The 22768-nt window shown below is 40.5% G+C and overlaps 2 protein-coding genes across 2 annotated transcripts; both read left to right on the forward strand.

Moving 5' to 3' along the window:
• Window positions 1-624: 624 nt before the first annotated feature.
• On the forward strand, window positions 625-12887 carry LOC115144031 (leucine-rich glioma-inactivated protein 1-like). Its single transcript, XM_029684647.2, is given in 9 exon segments — window positions 625-1132; window positions 1363-1434; window positions 2083-2154; window positions 2249-2320; window positions 6698-6769; window positions 6923-7026; window positions 7029-7091; window positions 11125-11289; window positions 11466-12887. Coding segments are annotated over 9 exon segments (1632 nt in total). The 5' UTR covers window positions 625-941; the 3' UTR covers window positions 12287-12887.
• A 719-nt stretch (window positions 12888-13606) lies between these two features.
• On the forward strand, window positions 13607-22474 carry LOC115144556 (solute carrier family 35 member G1-like). The gene is made up of 3 exons (XM_029685599.2): window positions 13607-13955; window positions 18163-18334; window positions 18439-22474. Exons 1-3 carry the CDS (start codon window positions 13661-13663, stop codon window positions 19229-19231), a joined length of 1260 nt encoding a protein of 419 aa, XP_029541459.1. The 5' UTR covers window positions 13607-13660; the 3' UTR covers window positions 19232-22474.
• The last annotated feature ends 294 nt before the right edge of the window (window positions 22475-22768 follow it).

Here is a 22768-nt window from a genome sequence, read left to right on the forward strand (position 1 = left end):
AGAAGACTGAATCGAGGCAAAGGTAAGAATCTCTGTATTAATGATATCATGTTAGCTAAATGTAGTAATGAATAATTGGCTACATTTCTTTAAATGGACTGAACTGTGAAGTGTCTTGTGCAGGTTTTAAATTGACAATACCTGTTAGCAAAGGTGTCAGCTAGAGATGACCTGCAGTAGCTTGCAGGGATTTGTAGTCTTGTGTGAAGTCTACTTCGATGCTAATTAGCATTTTCAAATCTGAGTGTATATAGAGCCAATTATTTTGATAAGTCACATTGTCAGAGAAATGTACATGGCTATGAAAACGTTACGCCAGGGTTAGCCTATACGAAACACAGCCCTTGTTTTAAGTGTTTCTAAAGTCCCCTATGGAAAAAAATGAATGGTGGAAAAACAAGTGGAATCATTTTCCTGTTCGACAGCTACGTTTTATGGGTACTAGGACACCTCCACTGTGGGGCTCCATACCACCTAGTCATAAAATAAGCGCAGCTCTCTGAGCTCTCTCTCCAGGGACTGAGGCTTTCATCGTTTCTTATATATATGCACAAGCCAAATAGATGCTCAGTCAGACCTTCATAATAAAACACAGAGCCAACCTAGTTACAAAAATATACAATATAAAATTGTGTAGCCTACATTGTGTACATTTTCACTTTTGGAATGACAACGTATTTTGGAGGATTTTAATCCGTCCAAGGATCGGTGACGTTTGCCGTATTTTCCCTGTCCTGCATTTACATACTGCGCCTTGCAGAACGAATCTTTTGGATGAGTGCCTGGTCATTGAGATACAAGCTGCATGCATCACTGCATAACTCGAAGCAAATACAGACATTCAAGATTTGACATTGAAACATTTTAAGTTTGGATATTTAATTGAGGTTCATGTTCAGAAATCTTCGACGGACTGGTTGTCACCAGAGAGCACCAAAAGGATGGGATATGGAAACAAAACCCTGAAAGAATGCACGGTCTTGCTTTGCGTCGCCACCATCCTGCTTTTAGCGGAGAGCAGAAGAGTGAAGCAACCTAGATGCCCCGCATCTTGTACGTGCACCAAAGATAATGCATTGTGTGAAAATATAAGATCGGTCCCTCACAGCTTTCCACCTGATGTCTTTTCCTTGTAAGTGCTTGGAATTAAATATTGTAAATTATTTAAATAATAATATTGGCAATGGCATTATGATGGGCATATCGTATGATCTCTCTTTTGTCGAGTATTAGGAACATGTTGAATGGAATAAATAACACCGCAAACCAAGCAGCTAATTTAAATAATGTACGGCTACAATCAAATTAAATGGTTGATATATTATCAATAACGTGAATATTTTCTACCATGTTTCTATTCAGATCTTTTCTCAAATCAGGATTCACCCAAATCACTGGAGGAAGCTTCTTACACTCGCCAGCGCTACATCTTCTGTGAGTTTTTGCCGTTACTAAACGATGTTTTATAATATACGTTAACATGATGGTCCATGTGCATTAACAAAGCACAGTTCTGCACCCTCAGAGGAAGAGCGAGATTATGTAATAACACACTACATGAACTCAGTGGGGCGTAGGATATTGGCTGCTTAGCTGAAATAAAAACTGCCCAATGAAATGAAACCAAAAACTTTTCTCGGGAATACTGTTACTCCACTGCAGTAAATCGATTGTCTGAGGACCCACCCATATCTCACCATGATAGGCTACAGTGTGAAAACATTTCAGGAAAACATGCATTTGTGGCATGGTGGTTTCCCTCATGCCTAATGATGCAAAATGAGTCAAGAGTTTGTGGGCAATATGAATAATACTGAATAGGCTATGTTATGACAAGTTATGTTGGGACCACATATGTTATTGTTATAGGCTTGTGAAACAGAGTTGTTTTGGAAACGCAGAGTAAGAAAACATTACAAGTGTGAACAGAAGGATTAGGCTACATGAAAATGAAGTGGTTCACATTTTTTTAGCAGTGGGTTGCTTGGAAACTCAACCACAATTTGAAATATTTATATTCAAGTGTGAGTAAAAGCAAAACATGTTATAGAAATGATGGAATGTAAACTATTTTCTTAACAGCCTATTCACTGCCAACACATTTGACTCAATTGATGAGGATGCATTCCTAGGTCTACCGCATCTGGAGTACCTGTGAGTTGTACTCTCTCTATTGGATACGATCCTCAAATGCATCATATGATGATTAAATCTAAAAATATGTTATTAAATGTTAACTCATTCACAGGTTTATCGAAAACAACAAAATTGCAACAATATCACAATATGCATTCCGGGGCCTAAAAGCAGTTATACACCTGTAAGTATAAGAATGTCCTTTTTTACTTGATTTACAATCCGAAATCATGGAAAATGTGTTAGAACAATGGACTTGTGTCATTTGCATAGTTTGTTAACCATACTTGAACATTTTTCGAGTCACAAGCTAGTCTCAATGTCTGAGTCTCAAGTTGAGTCCCAAGTAGAACGAGTCGAGTCTCGAGTCAAGTCCAAGACGTGCATTCTTAGTCACACGTTTTTTATTAAGTCAAGTCTCAAATCAAGATTTAAAAAAAATATCTATACATGCAATGACTTGTTCAAATACAAATATTTGTCAATTGAGGCTACCAGACATCCCTTTTCATTATTTTGTCAACAACACATTTTGATGATGTAATAATTCATTTGAACAACAAATTCCAAATGCAAGCTTCAAAAGTAAATTATGCATTTCAAGCTATATTGACTTACCAAAAGATCCGTAGGCCTATGCTAGTAATTGTTGCTTGATGCCACATTGCGGGTGAGATTGCAAAGTAAACAGTTAGCCTAATATTTTTGATCACCGAACAATTTTGGAGCTGCATATGACAATCCAACGCACCCGATCCTATAGTTTACAGCAAATCATAGGTTCTCAAACTTTTTGACCCGCAAGCTTTGAAACACTCATTTTTAGAGGTTGCGGATCAAAGAGTTTGTGAACCTATGAACGAGCGAACATACTGCTGATTTGCGTCAAATTGTAGGGAGAGGATTGCCATACATGCAGTTCCAAAAATTGTTTGGTGATCACGTACAAGCACGCGCACGCACACAGGTCGAACAAGCGCGCACAATCGCTGCGCGAATGTTGCCTGTCATTACAGCCGTAAACGGTGATGCATTTTTTTAAACGCAATATTCACAAATAAACAATGTTTTCCACCAGCATTTTGAGCTGAACGTCATTCATGTTTGCAATGTCACCGCCTACCTGTAGCCTATTGTCAGGAGAATTCTATACTCCTATTCATTTACCAATTCAATTATGTTACCCTCAGTCTGTTTTATCAGGATTTGTAAGATACTGATAGAAACGAAAACAGACCGAGGCCCAGTCTACCAAAATTAAATGTTTATTCACGGGAACGTTCTGAAGTCAAGAACACAAATTTTATACTGACTTCTCATGCCCACACATACACACAAACATACGCATACACATGTCCTGCTACGCACACACTGTCTGTCTCACTTCCCAGCCGACAGAGATAGTGACTTTGTCCTTGAGACGTACTCCCAGTTCTCTCCCAAATCTCTAGTCAGGTCGGCACCAAGCTCAAGACAGTCTGTGTTTGAAATACCATAAAGACATATTGTTTTGACCTAATTCTGACTATGACTACACATTTATTGATTATGATTTCATACATTATAATCAATTCCATACAATTATATGTTTCAGGGCGGAATATTCTAATCATTCAATTAACAGACAATTCTCACCTATCACCTATGCAGCGGAGGTTGAGGATCAGTTGGAAGGCATGGTCTGTCTGTAGCCTTTTTCTTCCTCATAAATATTGTGATTTATTTAATATGTTACATCTTCATCCTATAAGTATTGAAGGAAGTGTTAGGTTAGTTATCTTTAGACATATAACCAGGAGCCATCACTGAGGTATATAATTCACCCAACCAAGGCCTATCATCTGAAATATGAAAATGAACAATTAAATCACCAGGTAGCCTATTGTTCTGGCAAAGATCCGTTGCAGATTGCTAAACTGTATTTTATATGGATAATATGAACACAGGCTACTTAGTTTTTTGACAAACAAAACCAGAGAAACTGAAACAAGCGCTTTATGGTCACTAATCGGGAAATGTGCCTTTGCTCGCCAATGCTGATGTCTGGTCATTGGTCAAACGTCTCTGGCTGCATGGAGAGTAAGTGTCCCACAAAATGAATGACAAAACATTACACAACCTGGCCAGATCATTTCAAGTCATCAGTCTCAAGGCAAAGTTGAGTTCCACGTCTTGAGTTTCCAAATCCAGTCTCAAGTCATCAAATTTGTGACTTGAGTCAAAGTCATGTGACTCTAGTCCGCACCTCTGTTGCTTTTCCCATGGTGCATAGCATTATCAAAACCATTGTTCACTGAGGCCTCCCCTAGGTACATTCAAATATTAAGCAAATGTACCTCAGTTGTATTATTGTGAAAACTGCATATGATGCAAATCCTATTTCAGTGATGTTAAGCAAGGTTAGCCTCCCTCACTTCTGCCATATCAAGTTGCCAAAGGACACTGTGGTGGGTCTATGTAAACTTGGTGACCTCGCTGACTGGGAATACTTCCAGTTTTCATATCAGAATATTTGCTAATAGGGGAGACCGGGGATGGTTGTAACACTTTATTATATATACAAACTGCAAATGCATGGTGTTGTCTTAAATACAAGGAGTGAAGTGTTACAATCTACCCCATGATCTGGGTTAGTTGTAAAAGTGCTTGGGGTGAATTGTAACAGATTGAAAAAGTTCATAAATCATGACATGCAACACATTTTTGAACGCCTTCATTGAGACCATGAGAGCAACATTGCCATGTTTAACACTTTGTTTGGCAGAAATAATAATAAATATAAATAATACAAATGTAATTTTTTGTAATTTTTTAACTAGGCATGTTATTAACCCTCCACTAAAATGGTCTTTCTCAACCAGACAACAACTAGGCTAAACTAAACACCTGAACATTTCTGGTGTGTGTGTGATTGTATGTTGAACGTTTAATCAGTCACAGTTGCGACAGTGGTACAGGCTTGGTGCCTCCATAATTTGCATTCCTAGCACTGCAACCAGACCTCCTCGGACTTGGAATTGTTAAAGTGCTCCATGCACACCATGCAGAAGTTTTACTCGATGAAGGAATCTGAATCTTCTGGTTCAATCTGCTTTATTTTTTTCTTTTTTTTCTGAAGCAGGACAGTTTTTGTTGTTGTTTGGTGTGGTTTGTTTTGGCTTGCTTCTTTCGATCTGTTTTTCTTTTAGGAAGAGCAACATTTGTTTTGCCTTCTGAGTGCTTGAATGGGTACATCAACTGGGTTGAAATCAGAAGAGTAATCAGGCGTTTCCACCTGGCCTAGAGAGTTGGCCTGGAAGGCAGTTGGAAAGGTGGCCTGGAAGGCAGCTGGAGAGGTGGCCTGGAAGGCAGCTGGAGAGGTGGCCTGGAAGACAGCTGGAAAGATGGCCTAGAAGGCAGCTGGAGAGGGGCCTGGAAGGCAGCTGGAGAGGTGGCCTGGGAGGCAGCTGGAGAGGTGGTATGGATAGCAGTGGGCACTGTGGGCATAAATCAGCTGCCCTCAAGAGATACTCTTGACAACTTCTGCTCCTGCTCGTCATGAAGACCCTGTTTCCACTACGGTAGCCTACAAGCTCTCTCGACCCCTTCTCCAGTGGTTTCTTTCTCTCTTTGCAGAATCTGCACAGCATCACATGACATATGCCATACAACTTTGCAACTGATCTGATTGATTTCCCCTGCTCTGTTACATCATTTTACGTTATTTTCAAAGTGTGGAGAGGTACTCCCCTGTCTGTCTTTCTTTTCCATGATCTAGGCATGCTGAAAGTAAAAGAAAACATGTACCAAAAACATCCAGTTTTAGTCGGGGTTAATTGTAACATGTTACAACTAACCCTGACACTCGCAGCCATTAGCTAGCTTCCATTTTAGCTAAATGTTCAAACTTTACCATTGCTAACTTGCATCAAATATCTCTACACAGACTGGTTATAAACCTGATATAAGTTCGGTGAATGAAGCTACACTTTTATACAATCACAAAAACACATTCGGTCAAAATAATGACTTTCTTACCTTAAAATCACATTTCTGTCAATAGAATTTGCAGAGTTTATCACAGTGACTTGCTTTTTCACGTAAGGATTCAGGACTAAACTGAGCATGTGCACAGTGAATCATATGATTCTACCTCACTCCTGATTGGAGGAATTGCAAGTGTTACAACTGTCCCGTGTCACCACCATCCCGTTTCCCCTACACTCCTTTCTATAGAAAAAAAAAGACAAACATGAGTGGACATATAAGTTTGCCGAATCGTTATTCTAAGAATGTATCGCCTTTCACTATTTTCAGTAGATTTTCTGAGTGTACTGTGTACTCTTGACAATCGAATTATAACCAAGAACAATATGTCCTGGGGTGCAAAACAAAACATGATATCTGCTCTGTGACCTCTCCTCCTTACTCATTCTGGACCGAAGTGAGTCAGGGCCCACCCAGTGACAGGGGGAAACATAATGCTGAGTTCCAAGAACAACTCTTTTTGGAAGTCAGACACAATACTGTATTTTGTGGTCTAAAACACGTTTTCCTTTTTAAATTTTTTTTTAAAAATCAGGAGCCTGGCCTATAATAACCTGGGTACATTACCCAAAGATGTTTTCAAGGGCATGGATGCTTTGGTGAAAGTGTGAGTATTTTTTATTTTCTTCACATAACCAGCCGCTTAATCTGCAACATCGCCATCTAAAGTGTACTTATGTAAAACAAAAAAAAGTGTTTTATTTTCATTCAAAATATTCAGGTTTTGATTTATGCATACTGTGTTAACCTGTTTTACCAGGGATCTGAAAGGGAACAACCTGGAATGTGACTGCAAACTAAAGTGGCTGGTGGAGTGGATGCATACCACCAATGCGATGGTTGATCAGATCCTCTGCAGTGGGCCCACGCTTTTCAAGGGAAACTGATCAATGACCTTGTGCCCGGGTCTTTTGACTGCATAACTGCAGGTGATTGGTGCAATTATTTAAAATAAAATAAAATGTTATTTGTCACATGCGCCGAATACAACAGTGAAATGCTTACTTACAAGCCCTTAACCAACAATGCAGTTAAGAAAAATACATGTTATTAAGGAAAAAATAGATGAGTAAAAAAGAAGAAATAAAAGTAACAAATAATTAAAGAGCAGCAGTAAAATAAAGGATAAAGGAATACCTAGGATAGGATAAAGTAATCCCTCTCACCCCCCCTCCCCCTGAAAAGATTTAGATGCACTACTGTTCCACTGGAGGTCATAAGGTGAATGCACCAATTTGTAAGTCGCTCTGGATAAGAGCGTCTGCTAAATGACTTAAATGTAAATGTAAATGATAACAATTGCGAGGCGATATACAGGGGGTACCGGTACAGAGTCAATGTGCTCGGGCACAGGTTAGTCGAGGTAATTGAGGTAATATGTACATGTAGGAAGAGTTAAAGTGACTATGCATTGCACACCTTGCAATGTTAATGTCCTTAACCACTGCTGCTTCATGCTATTCAGCAGTGACCATTACACAATAGACTCAAAGACTGTAAATTAATTACAAGTCAGCATAAAGTGAAAATGAAAACACTAATACTGTAAATGCAGACCCTCCTACCTCTCGAGAGTGTTGATGTATATATTCCACCTCAGGCCTACTACAACAACAAGCTGGCACTTAACGAACTGTACAAGACTGCTTTTCTTGTTGCCAGTAATTTTATTTCCGTGTCACTAAGACACTTGATTCCCAACTTCTATGAACACGTCTCCTTTGCCACTAAGGCCGTTAAAGTCCTAGACCACTGTTACTCAACCCACATGCAAGCATACAAGGCCCACCATGATCCCCCTTAGGCAAATCAGATCATGACTCATGCTTCCTGTTTACAAACAGAAGCCCAAACAGGAAGTACCCGTGACGCTTTCCGTTGACATTTATTTACAATGACGGTAGATAAATGATACCCAAAGCGGAAGCTATACTGCAGGACTGCTTTCCTAGCTCTGACTGGAATATGTTCTGGGACTGCACCGATAGCATCAACGAGCTGGCAACCACAGTCACCGGCTTCATCAGGAAATGCATTGCAGACGCTTTCCCCACAGTGAAGGTTTGCTGCTTCCCCAATCAAAAGCCCTGGATTAACACTGAGGTAAGTGTTAAGTGCTGAAATAAAGGACAGAAATATTGCACACACAGGGCTACCACAGCCAACCCCGGCACTATGGCTGACACGAACACGTACAAGAAGTTCCCCTACAACCTCCGCAAAGCCATCAAACAGACAAAAGGACAATATGGGAATCCTATTACACCGGCTCTGACACTCGACGTATGTGGCAGGGGCTACAGTCCATTTCGGATGACAAAGGAAGGCCTAGCCGTGATCTGCCCAACGATGCCTCTCTACCAGACGAACTCAATGCATTTTATGCACGCTTCGATAAAAACAACACCAAGCTGTGCATGAGGGCCCCCGCCATTTCATTGGACTGGGTGATCTCGCTCTGAGGCCGACGTGAGTAAAGCTTTTAATCTGTTCAATACTCGCAAGGCCACGGGGCCAGACGGTTCTCATAACGTCTGGCATCTTCACAGTCATTTTCAACCTCTCCTGGTCCCAGTCTGTAATCCCCACGTCTCAAGCTGACAACCATCATTCCTGTTCCCAAGAACTCAAAGGCTACCTGTCACAATGACTATGGCCCTGTAGCACTCACATCTGTAATCATAAAATGCTTTGAAAGGCTGGTCATGGCACACATCAACTCCATCATCCCAGACACCTTAGTCCAGGTGTCTCCAAAAGGTAGATCGCAAGCTACCAGTGGCTCGTAGCCCACCTACAGTGCATTCGTAATGTATTCAGACCGCTTGACTTTTTCCAAATTTTGTTACGTTTCAGCCTTATTCAAAAAATTATTAAATGATTTATGTTTATCTTCAATCTACACAAAAACAGGTTTTTCTACATTTTTGCATTATTTACTAAAAATAAAAAACAGAAATACATTATTTACATAAGTATTCAGACCCTTTGCTATGAGACTCAAAATTGTGCATCCCGTTTCCATTGATCATCCTTGTGATGTTTCTACAACTTGATAGAGGAGTCCATCTGTCGTAAATTAAATTGATTTGATATGATTTGGAAAGGCACACACATGTCTATATAAGGTCCAACAGTTGACAGTGGATGTCAGAGCAAAAACCAAGTCCACAGGTTGAAGGAATTGTCCGTAGAGCTCCGAGACAGGATTGTGTCGAGGCACAGATCTGGTGAAGGGTACCAAGAAATGACAGCAGCATTGAAGGTCCACAAGAACACAGTGGCCTCCATGATTCTCAAATGGAAGAATTTTAGAACCACTAATACTCTTCCTAGAGCTGGCCGCCCTTGCCAAACTGAGCAATAGGGGGAGAAGGGCCTTGGTCAGAGAGGTCACCAAGAACCCGATGGTCACTCTGACAGTGGTCCAGAATTCCTCTGTAGATATGGGAGAACCTTCCAGAAAGACAAACATCTCTGCAGCACTCCACCAATCAGGCCTTTATGATAGAGCGGCCAGACGGAAGCCACTCCTCAGTTAAAGGTACATGACAGCCCACCTGGAGTTTGCCAAAAGGCACCTAAAGGACTCTCAGACCATGAGAAACCCTGGTCTGATGAAACCAAGATGGAACTCTTTGACCTTAATGCCAAGCTTCACGTCTGGAGGAAACCTTGCACCGTTCCTACGGTGAAGCATGGCGGTGGCAGCATCATGCTTTGGGATGTTTTTCAGTGGCAGGGACTTGGAGACTAGTCAGGATCGAGGGAAAGATGAACGAAGCAAAGTACAGAGAGATCCTTGATGAAAACCTGCTCCAGAGCGCTCAGGACCTCAGACTGGGGAGAAGGTTCACCTTCCAACAGGACAACGACCAGCCAAGACAACACAGCAGTGGCTTCAGGACTAGTTTCTGAATGTTCTTGAGTGGTCCAGCCAGAGCCCGGACTTGAACCCGATCGAACATCTCTGGAGAGACCTGAAAATAGCTGTGCAGCGACGCTCCCCATCTAACCTGACAGAGCTTGAGAGGATCTGCAGAGAAGAATGGGAGAAACTCCCAAAATACAGGTGTGCCAAGCTTGTAGCGTCATACCCAAGAAGACTCGAGGCTGTAAACGCTGCCAAAACATTAAAAAAAATATTGTGTATTTATTCCTTGTGTTATTATTTATTAATATTCTTTTATTTCTCTCTGCATTGTTGGGAAGGGCTCGTAAGTAAGCATTTCACTGTTAGTTTATGAAGCATGTGACAAATTCGATTTTATGCTTAGTCTAATACAGTGAAAACAAACTTAAAGATACCAAAAACGTTTTAGTCCAATCAACGTTGCTAAATAACATGTGGCAGTCCATGGTATTGATTTCTGCTTGTGTGTGTGTGTGTGTGTGTGTGCACCGTGCGAGCAAGAAGAAAAAACATGTTGACTCACCCTACTTGTACATTAGATGAATGTCCAGGGCTGACTCTAGCCTTTTGGGTACCCTAAACTAGAGTTGGTTGCCCCCCCCAGAGCGACTTCCTTCCTCTCCGGCAACGGAGTTAGGAAGGACTCCTGTATCTTTGTAGTGAATGGGTGTACTGATACACCATCCAAAGTGTAATTAAGAACTTCACCATGCTCAAAGGGGTATTCCATTTTTCTTCCACTTTGACATTTGAGTATTTTGAGTGGACAAGAAAATGACAATTTAATCCATTTTAGTCTCACTTTGTAACACAAACAAATGTGGAAACAGTCAGGGGGTGTGAACACTTTCTGAAGGCACTGTACTTGCATTCTTGTGTTCAACTTACATCATACTTCTTGTTTTTTTTATTCCATTTTCTATGATCTACATTATTATTGCTTCATTTTTGGGAAATAGCGCTCAAGTAAGAATGTCACTGTACTGTCTTACACCGGTTTTGCACTTGGCGAATAAACATTGAAACATTACATCTGTTTTGTATTGCAGAGTTTGCCTCTTATCAGCCACTGATGTTTGAGTCCATTTCAGTGGAGTCCTTTACCTTTGGTATGGATACGTTTGTTGTGTTTGCTCAGCCCTTTACTGGAACGTGCAGCTTCCTGGAATGGGATCACGTTGAAACTGTTTTCAGAGCCTATGACAGCATTCAAAGTGAGCAATGTTTATTTTATATCACGAGATGTCGAAATGATATGCCATGAATACAGTGTCGTACTATATCTTGTGCATCCTAAAATGTATAGTGTATATGTATTTAGTGTTTCTCGCAAATGTTGACTTCATGTTCCTATGTTCTAATACTTTGTTTTTTGGTCCTTGTTTTACAGGTACATCCACTGTGGTATGCAAACCCATGGTGATTGATAATCAGCTGTTCATCTTCGTAGCCCAGCTCTTTGGTGGCTCTCACATTTACAAGCGGGACATTTCAGCCAACAAATTCATCAAAATCCAGGATATTGACATCCTAAAAATCAGGAAACCTAATGACATTGAGACTTTCCTCATAGACGGTGAGTCCTTCTTCGTGATCGCCGACAGCTCCAAGGCCGGTTCTACCACAGTGTACAAGTGGAACGGCTATGGGTTCTACTCTCACCAGTCCCTCCATCTCTGGTACCGTGACACAGACGTGGAGTACCTGGAGATCTCTGGAAAGCCCCATCTGATCCTAGCCAGCAGTTCCCAGAGGCCTGTCATCTACCAGTGGAGCAAGAGTCTGAAGCAGTTCGACAGGCGCACTGATATCCCCGAAATGGAGGACGTGTATGCGGTCAAGCACTTCAAGGTGAAGAGTGATCTTTTCATCTGCCTGACGCGTTTTATTGGGGACTCCAAGGTGATGAGGTGGGACGGCGCCATGTTCAAAGAGGTACAGACAATGCCTTCGCGGGGCTCCATGGTCTTCCAGCCAGTCTCCATCGGCAACTGGCAGTACGCCATCCTCGGCAGCGACTACTCCCTGACGCAGGTCTATCAGTGGGATTTGAAGAGGGGCCAATTTGTTCACTTCCAGGACCTGAACATCCAGGCACCAAGGGCATTCTCTGTGGTGTCCATTGACAACAGAGAGTTTCTGCTGGCCTCCAGCTTTAGAGGGAAAACTCAGATATACGAGCACATAATGATTGACCTGAGTAATAATTAATTAATGAAAACAATTAAGGAGTGTGTAGTTGATAAATGCAGTATCACTGAACACTGGAGGGGATGACTATACTGTAGGGCTATATGCATGATATAGTCCACTAATAAGAATTCCTGATGAATGTCTTGCTAGAAACATCTACTGTATCCCTTTCTTTCACAGCACTCTCCTCTTTTCTTCCTCGTAGACAAAGCAATTATTGACTGACTGCAACTAAGCCCTACACTACGACAATAGCTGTGCTTTAGGTAAAGAAAATAACGAGAATACATGTAACTCAAATGTTAAATTGAACATTTAATTGACGAACAATTTGCCAAATAAAATGTTTACGTTTTTATAATGAGCCAATTAATTTATACGATACCGCATTTTGTATGTAGAGGGGACCACTCCAATCATGTTATATCTTTCATATGGAGCTAGTTTTAGATTTTGAAATTACATTTTGAATTTAACCTAATGTAGGCCACGATATATAACTGCAATAGTACAAAAAACATGTGTATTCTAATCTGTAGTAAAAGTGTCTTTTGTTTTTAATTTAGCTGTATTTTATGTATAGTAGGCTAGTAATAAACACATTTCATAAAACCATAAATGTGTTATCTTCATGTCCTTGTTTAATAAAACACCACAATTGCATTAGCCTACACTAGTGGCGGCTGGTGGGAGGAGCTATAGGAGGACGGGCCCATTGTAATGGCTGGAATGGAATAAATGGAACAGTATCAAACGTATGGAAACTGTGTTTGAACCTGTTCCAAAAACTCCATTCCAACCATTACAATGTGCCCATCCTCCTATAGCTCCTCCCACCAGCCTCCACAGGCCTACACATATTCAAATCTTGATCATTCTATAACAAGAACAGCACTTTAGTTTAGTACCCCAATAATGTCCACTATTCTTTCATATTTTTTGAATAAGGTAAAGGTTGAACCGTTTTTTGAACTAGACCTGAATTTAGGGTAACGTTTTGGTTGGCCAACTGGCTTGCCCCTTACGGGTATGTCATTTGCTTGAGCGCGGCGAGAAGGGATCCACCTTTTGACAAATTAACGTCAAAAGTGTATTTATTTTTTTGTGCATTTTTACTACCCCTAACTCTTTTCCTACCCCAAAACGAATTCTCCTAACCTGCTACCAAAAGTAAAATCTGAGGTTAATTTGACAAACGCTGGATCCTTTCTAGCCATGACCCCGGAGAGCTGCCCACTGGAGCTGTCCCCCGTGGTTAAAGTAACTATTGCATGCTACTACAGTGGCCACTAAGGTTACATATTAAACCGGTCTGACAACTCACTCACCCTCAGACATAAAGGGTGTAAAATACATCCAAGGCATGCTCACCTGTTGCAGTTGCATTTTACAATGGGGGATTTGAAGCACAGTAATAGTATAGACGACAGAGTTCTATCGGCCGTTCCCCTTAGACAGGGGGACATTAAAGTTGTATTTCACAAAGTTGGCGATGACGACGACGATGAACACACTACTGAGAGGATTAATTTACAAAGTAACAGTCATGATGAGCGGGGTAATGAAGAGGCAAGGACTAGAACAGTGGAAAGCAGTGCGAAGCAAAGATTATGTCCTCCCTTGTGTTGTAGAATTGGCGGCGGCGGGGATCCCATCTCAACGCACCCAGGAGACACAGTTGTCAAAGGTAGTTTTCAAGCTAAAACTAGAGATCATTTATATAATTTAGCTAGCTATCTTTAGAGGTCTACCAACGTAACCACTTGAACACACTTGTTTGCGGTTTATTAACACAGTCCATTTTATGACTGGATCTGCTTCCATCTAGGTAAAGTTGTATGACCTTTTGAGGTAGATGGGAATGAGAAATTATAACCAGCGGAGTAGCCAATGACGACCTCCGTAGCAGCACGTTATGTAACGGACCTAATCGTGGTTCTCTAATTACTATACTGGTAATAAACATTGCCTCACGAACTCTTTCAGATTAAACTAGCTAATAGCCTACATTGCATCATTGTGGCCGCTTCACCCCCACTTTAATCTGTTTGATTATGAATTTTTGAATGGTAATCCGTTTAAACATTTCCCACCAGGATTATTTATATTATGTAGCTCAAACCTCTAGGATGGTGGGCATTTATTTAAAAACATGTAACATGAGTTTCTCCCTTATAATTTAATAGGCAGGGAGGGGTCTCCAACCTTGTCTATCATTTTTATAACCTTTTCTACTTAAAAAATGTGTAGTAGCTACTTATTTATATTTTTATATATAGCTTTCAAATAGGAACATTCTTGTCTTCTTCTCTACCCTGCAACTCTTCCCCTCTTCCCAGGTAACAAGAGGTTGCTCTGTTATACCTGGTAAGATACACTAAGTGTACAAAACATTAAGAACAACTGCTTTTTCCATGACAGACAGACCAGGTCAATCCAGGTGAAAGCTATGATCCCTTATTAATGTCACTTGTTAAATCCACTTCAAGCTGTGTAGATGAAGGGGAGGAGACAGGTTAAAGCAGCATTTTTAAGCCTTGAGAGAACGGAGAATGTGTGCCTTTCAGAGGGCGAATGCCATTCACTGAATGGGAAAGACAAAAGATTGAAGTGCCTTTGAACGGGGTATGATAAGTAGGTGCCAGGCACACCGGTTTGAGTGTGTCAAGAACTGTAATGCTGCTGGGTTTTTCACGCTCAACAGTTACCCGTGTGTATCAAGGATGGTCCACTACCCAATGGACATCCAGCCAATTTGACAACTGTGGGAAGCTTTGGAGTCAACATGGGCCAGCATTCCTGTGGAACGCTTTCAACACCTTGTAGAGTCCATTCCCCAGCGAATTTAAGCTGTTCTGAGGGCAATGTTTTGTACACTCAGTGTAATGGCTAATAAACGGCATTTGGAATGACAGGCCCCATAAAATAATCGTCTGTGTTTTCCCAAATTCTGTTTTCAGTAAAAAATCCTGGTATGGGACTTTTCTGTTTTTTACTCTCATATTACACTTATTCATAGAGAAACGACAATAATTGATGTGCGTTAGAGACCTCTCTAACACCCAGGAAGCTCTCCCATTCACCAGCTCTGCAAGTGTTATAATATCAAAATACATTCTGTACTCAACAAATATGTTTCACTGATCAACTATCTTCCTTTACTCCGGTTATGGCCAGTACAGTGCCTTCAGAAAGTATTCATACCCCTTGACTTATTACATATTTTGTTGTGTTACAAAATGTTCTCACCCATCTATACACAATACCCCATAATGACTAAATGAAAACATGTTTTTAGACATTTTTGTTAAATGTATTGAAAATGAAATACAGTCTCATTCACAAGTATTCACACCCCTGAATCAATACTTTGTAGAAGCACCTTTGGCAGTGATTACAGCTTTGAGTCTTTCTGGTTACGTCTGTAAGAGCTTTCCACACCAGGATTGTGAAACAATTTCCCATTATTCTTTTCAAAATTCTTCAAGCTTTGTCAAATTGGTTGTTGATGATTGCTAGACAACCATTTTCAGGTCAAGTAGATTTAATCAAAACTGAAACTTGTCTACTCCGGAACATTCACTGTCTTCTTGTGTTTTAGGTTATTGTCCTGCTGAAAGGTGAATTCATCTCCCAGTGTCTGGTGGAAAGCAGAAAACCAGGTTTTCCTCTAGGATTTTGCCTGTGCTTAGTTCCATTACATTTATTTTCTATCCTGAAAAACTCTGCACTCCTTAACAATTACAAGCATACCCATAACATGATGCAGCCACCACTATGCTTGGAAATATGGAGGTTGATACTCAGTAATGTGTTTGTTGGATTTGCCCCAAACATAATACTTTGTATTCAGATCAAAAAGTGAATAACTTGACACATTTTTTGCAATATTACTTTAGAGCCTTGTTTCAGTCAGGGTGCATGTTTTGGAATATTTGTATTCTGTACAAACTTCCTTCTTTTCACTCTGTCAATTAAGTTAGAATTGTGGAGTAACTACAATGTTGTTGATTAATCCTCAATTTTTCCTATCAGAGCCATTCAACTCTGTAACTGTTTAAAGTCACAATTGGCATCATGGTGAAATCCCTGAGAGGTTTCCTTAACTGAGTTAAGAAGGACGCCTGTATCTTTGTCGTGTATTGATACACCATCCAAAGTGTAATGAATAACTTCACCATGCTCAAAGGGGTATTCACTGTCTGCTTTGTTATTTTTAGCCATCTACCAATAGGTGCCTTTCTTTGCAAGGCATTGGAAATCCTCCGTGTTTTTATTTTATTTGTTTATTTAACCAGGCAAGTCTGATAAGAACAAATTCTTATTTACAATGGCGGCATACACCGTCCAAACCAGGACGATGCTAGGCCAATTGTATGGGACTCCCAATCACGGACAGTTTTGATACAGCCTGGATTCAAACACTGAGATGCCTTAGTCACTAGTGCGCGATGGCACAAGAACATCCCGGCCAAACCCTCCCCTAACCCGGACGACGCTGGGCCAATTGTGGACCGCTACTCGAACCAGGATCTCTAGTGGCACAACTAGCACTGCGATGCAGTGCCTTAGACCACTGCACCACTTAGTAGGCCTCAAAACATCTTAATTTAATACATGTTAAACGCAGGCTGGAACAAAACAAAATGTGGAAAAAGTCAAGGGGTGTGAATCATTTCTGAAGGCACTGTATGTATGTACTTCCAAAAAAGGTCTAAATAAAAATGTACAAGTAACCGGAGAAAAAAAATGCATATGTAATTCACATATTTCTGCCACGCACACGTCGGAGGTCTACAACAGCTCAATACAATGGTGGTGCCGAAGAGGCATTTTTTCTGTTGCTTGTACATTTATATTTATAACTTTTTTGGATGTCCATACTGGCCGTAATGGGAGTAAATGAGAGAGTCCATATTTGGTGAGTAACAAACGTTTTTTATAACGCTTGCAGAGCTGGTGAATGGGAGTTTGAATCTGAGCTTCCTGGGCGTTAGAGAGGTCTCTCAGACAGAGATACTGGGGCAACTGACCTGGTTACATACAAATAGCCAGCTATACAGCCTAGCTAGACGTGCACACCAAACAGACAGAGGAAATGTTGCTGGAAATTAATTGTCAGACTGTGTTACGTTTTACTTTTTAAGACCAAAGTGCCTAACCAGGGATATTGTCAATGTGACTTTGATTGGATAGTAGCCGGGAGCTTTATGTTTATGACAGATGGAACACATGAAAAAATGAATGTACTTTCAGAATAGATTGGCCGAGCTATTGATACAGTAGGTGCGCTGCGAGCTACTGGTAGCTTGCAATCTACCTGTTGGAGACCCCTGATTTAAGGTATGATTACAAAATGGGAAAGAATGAGCACCTACAGTGCCCACAGGGTGTTAATCAAACTCACAAGGAAGTCTAACAATGGTGTTGTCTGTTCTCAGATGAGTAATGCTCTTCTGCGTCCTTCCACACTGTTTTCCATATATCTAGTCAGTACAGGCTAAAATGGCCCCTTCTTATACTTCCTGTTCAATTTGAGTCTCCCTCCATTTAGGGGACATTGGTTCATTGCCCTCTTTCTATGTTGGCAATAAACATGAGTAATCAGTAGGTACAGTGTGTGACAGGCCAACTCCCAGGTAGATAGATATATCTAATAATATTCAACACCTCAAATCACCGTGCAGCTTTCAATTTGTCAAGAAGCTGCCAGTAACTAAGCTTTAGCAGGGATTCTTTTCAACGAAGTGGCATTTGATATCACATTTGAGTACTGTGCCTCTTCCCCATCTTAGACAAACAACCATTAAATTACTTCCCTCTTAGTAGGTTAATGTTCAGTTCCATTCAAGCTATTTTAACCAGTTCATGTGTCCTTCTCCCTCTGTCCTCAGAGAATAAACATTGTCCAGGACTGGGCCTGTTTTATGGCCTGCTGGCAACAGTATTCTTCTCCATTATAGCTCTTCTGGTGAAGACAATAGATGGAGTCCATGCTGTAGAAATCAGTGCCATTCGTTGCTTCTTCCAGATGCTGTTTCTGATGCCTATGCTTATCTATTACAAGTAAGTTATTACATAACTGTATTTATACTATATTGGACCACTTGACCCCTTGAACCTTGATAATCCCATACAAATATTTAACCTATCAATTTTCTGTTTTTCAGGACTGGCTTCCTTGGACCAAGAGACAAGTGGATCTATTTGGTGATGAGAGGGTTCTTGGGTTCCAACGCCATGATCCTATTGTTCTATGCAGTACAGCAGATGCCCCTGGCTGATGCAACAGTCATCATGTTCAGCAACCCAGTGTTCACCGCCTTGTTAGCCTGGATCTTCCTCAAAGAGAAATGCACAATCTGGGACTGTGTCTTCACTGTCTTCACACTGGCTGGTGTCATAATAATAGCCAGGCCTCCCTTCATATTTGGTGCTCGTAGAGAGGGAATAGAGGGAGACTACACCAATCATCTCAAGGGGACTATTGCAGCCTTCGGTGGAGCGTTAGGAGCAGCCTGCACTTTAGTTATACTCAGGAAAATGGGCAAAAGCGTCCACTACTATCTGTCTGCGTGGTACTATGCGGTCATTGGTTTCATTGAGTGTGTCATCACTTTGTTTATACTTGGTGAATGGACCATTCCATTCTGTGGGAGAGACAGGTGGATCCTTATGCTGATAGCAATCCTGGGTATTGCTGGCCAAGCGTTCCTCACCAAAGCACTTCAGATTGAGAAGGCCGGCCCTGTGGCCTTGATGAGGACCGTTGACGTGGTCCTGGCCTTTATTTTCCAGTTCTTTTTTTTCAACCGTAAGCCCACCATGTGGAGTCTCGGTGGGGCATGTTGTGTGGTCGTCAGTACCTGTGGTGTGGCTCTAAGGAAGTGGTACAGCAACACACACCCAAGAAAGAGCCGCGAACCACGCATCAGACAAATATTTGATTCCAGGAATAAATGAAAGGTTATCAATTAATATGATGTTAATGTTCAGCAGTCAAGAGTGTTATGTAAACCAAAGAAGCAATATTACATCCAAATGTTACTGTGAGGTTTTTAGCACAAAACTGGAAATGTTTTAGTATTTACATCAACACACGTAGAAAAGAGGGTTCTTTGGTAAGGGTGATGGTTCTATGTGGAACCATAAGGACTCAAAATAACCATTTGAGCTCTTCAATGGTTCTTTGCCGTTCAGAAAACGGTGCTTTAATCTTTTAGTGATAATTCAAATGTAGGGGAGGTGGCTCATTCTAATATTTTGGGGCGTGGTTTTCTCACAGCTCTTTTTGTGCAGCCGAGAGTGAGTGTCATTCCAGTTGACATAATCTGTTGTATTATGTCATTGCATGTTAAATATGACTGGCCAGTAATAGTGTCTTGTGAGAGACTTATGTAAGGCCTCGTGTCAACGGTTGACTAAATCTCAATTATCTCCTCAGGGACCACCCAGCCGGTCCAGAGCTAGCACATCTGATTCAACTTGTAAATTAACACAATATTAACACCCATGTAATTTTAAAGATAATATAATATAGCTAACCCTCTTTATAGCACCATAAAGGTTCCATTTAGAACCTCATGAACATGGTTCTTTATAGAACCTTCAAAAAGGGTTCCACTATGGTTACAAGACAAATTACCCTTATTTGGCAGTGGCACTATATACGGTGCCTTCAGAAAGTATTCATACCCCTTGACTTATTCCACAATTTGTTGTGTTACAGCCAGAATTCAAAATCGAAACCCCATAATGACCAAATGAAAACATGTTTTTAGAAATATAAGCAAATTGATTGAAAATCAAATACAGAAATAATTCATTTAACATAAGTATTTACACTCCTTTGCTATAACACTCCAAATTGAGCTCAGGTGCATCCAATTTCCTTTGATCATCCTTTAGATGTCACTACAACTTGCATGTCTGAGCAGAAACTATACCATGAAGTCAAAGGAACTGTCCATAGATCTCTGAGATAGAATTGTGTTGAAAAATATGGAACTACCCAGACTCTGCCTAGAGCTGTCCGTCTGACAAAACTGAGCAAACAGGTAAGAAGGACCTTGGTAAGGCAGGTGACCAAGAACCCAATGACCACTCTGATAGAGCTACAGTTCCTTGGCTGAGATGGGAGAACCTGCCAGAAGGACAACCGTGTCTACAGCACTTCACAAATCTGGGCTTTATGGTAGTGTGGCCAGACTGAAGCCACTCCTGAGAAAAAGGCACGACAGCACACCTGGAGTTTGCCAAAAAGGCAAGTGAAATACAAAAATATTCTGTGGTCTGATGAGACAAAAATGTGACTCTGGCCTAAATGCAAAGCGCTAAGTCTGGAAAAAACGGCAATAACTCATCACACATTGAACACCATCCCTACCGTGGAGCATGGCGGTAGCAGCATACTATGGGGATGCTTTTCAGCGGCTGTGACTGGGAGACTGGTAAGGATAGAGGGAACAATGAATGGAGCCAAATACAGGCAACTTCTTGATGAGAACCTGCTTCAGAGTGCAAACAACAGACTGGGGCAAAAATGTACATTCCAACAGGACAAATTACCCCAAGCATACAGCAAAAGCAATGCTGAAATGGCTTCAGAACAAGAATCTGAAAGTCCTTGAGGCCCCCAGCTAAAGCCCAGACTTGAATCCCATTGAAAATGTGTGGAAAGACTTGAAGATTGCTGTTCACCGCCACTCTCCATCTAACAGAGCTTGAGAAAATCTGCAAGGAAGAATGGGAGAACATCCCCAAATATAGATGAGTATGTCTGTATCAGCTTTGCACAAGACGACTCAAGGCTGTAATCATCACCAAAGGTGCTTCTACAAAGTATTGACTCCAGCGTGTGAATACTTATGTGAATTAGATATGTCTGTATTTCACTTTCAATACATTTGCAAAAGTTCTAAAAACATGTTTTCACTTTGTCATTGTGGGGTATTGTGTGTAGATGGGTGAGAAAAAATATAAATGTAATCCATTTTGAATTCAGACTCTAACACAACAAAATGTGGAATAAGTCAATGAGTATCAATACTTTCTGACGGCACTGTAGAAGCATTTTTGCGCGTGTACTGAGGTTAATCAGCTAAGCTTATATTAGCATATATTTCTATTTAAAATGGGCTGATGTCCTTTATTTTAATACAACTGCTGGTCAGAATAGTTTTTTTGTGGAAATGTTAAGTGTGACATTATTTTTTACAAAATGCAAAGATTTTTAAAAGATTTGCTTTGTGTGTCACAGCTAGCAATAATATTTTGTTGACCCAACGAGTAAGCAGCATAGACAGATGACTTTATGCATCTCACATTTATGCTGCCTACAGTAGTTAAATAGTATAATATGATGGAAACTTGACATTTACAGTACAAATAGCTTTATGACAGTATACCACAGAAAACAACTTGTTGTTCCTTCCTTTTGAAATGTGTACTACTAATTTAGAACTATTCACTTGACTTTGCACATTTCTGTTACATACCGTGTCAGTTGTGATGCTTTGTATACGTGTTATACTCCTAGTTATGCCAGCGTGACTGCTGTTTTATAGTATGTATTTATCAATAGAAATCAAATACATATCTTTATCAAAAGCACTTTCTCAGACTGATTGAATGTATGACATATTTATCAAATATGTGGCAAAAATGCTTCTTAACATTAACTGTGTTCAATCATTTTCTTGTAGGTCTACATCAATTGGTTATAAACAACAGTATGAACAATTTAAATGAACCATTTAATTGTTCAATGTAATTCTGAGCCTACTGTGCCTTGCTCTTTCATATATTGTTTATACAACTTGAAATAAATTAACTGTTTATGGGACCATAATTCACAACGTGTTTGTCCTCAATTAAGGTGGACACAGAGACATATAGGATATCTAAACCTTTGTGTGGTTCATGTTCAATTTGATTTGATTGATACGGATTTGATTGACACTGAAAAGTTGGATGCATTTGCACAAAGGAGAGAGCATAACAGATTCGTTTTTTAAAACTTATTCTTTGACAGTTGAACAGAATGTTACCACCTTCATGCCTTGCTAAATCCTTTCTTAACTATGTAATTATTATATTACTATTTCAGATTGTTTTATTGGAGTTAAGGATTACTCTAAAAGTTGTATATTCATACACAATGCCGGATGTCATTTTTTAATTCTAAAATAAATGACATACATTTCACCTATGTGTCTTGATCTAAGGACGTTTTCCGTTTTCCATTTGATCACACATGTGTTATGCAGGTGAGTGAGGACCCAACAGCGATTCAACAGAAACAGAGTCTTTTAATGTCCAAACAGGGAAAACATAAATCCTCAATCTTTACAGGAGATGTCCAAACAGGGAAAACATAAATCCTCTATCTTTGCAGGAGAGTCCTCCTTCTAGTAGTAGAGGAGAATTGCAGGGCTAGCGGCAACAGACTGCAGGTCCCTCTGGGTAGGCGCGGGCCGTAGAGGACAGAGACACCTGCTC

Source organism: Oncorhynchus nerka, linkage group LG16 (genome assembly GCF_034236695.1).
Source record: "Oncorhynchus nerka isolate Pitt River linkage group LG16, Oner_Uvic_2.0, whole genome shotgun sequence".
NCBI lineage: Eukaryota > Metazoa > Chordata > Actinopteri > Salmoniformes > Salmonidae > Oncorhynchus > Oncorhynchus nerka.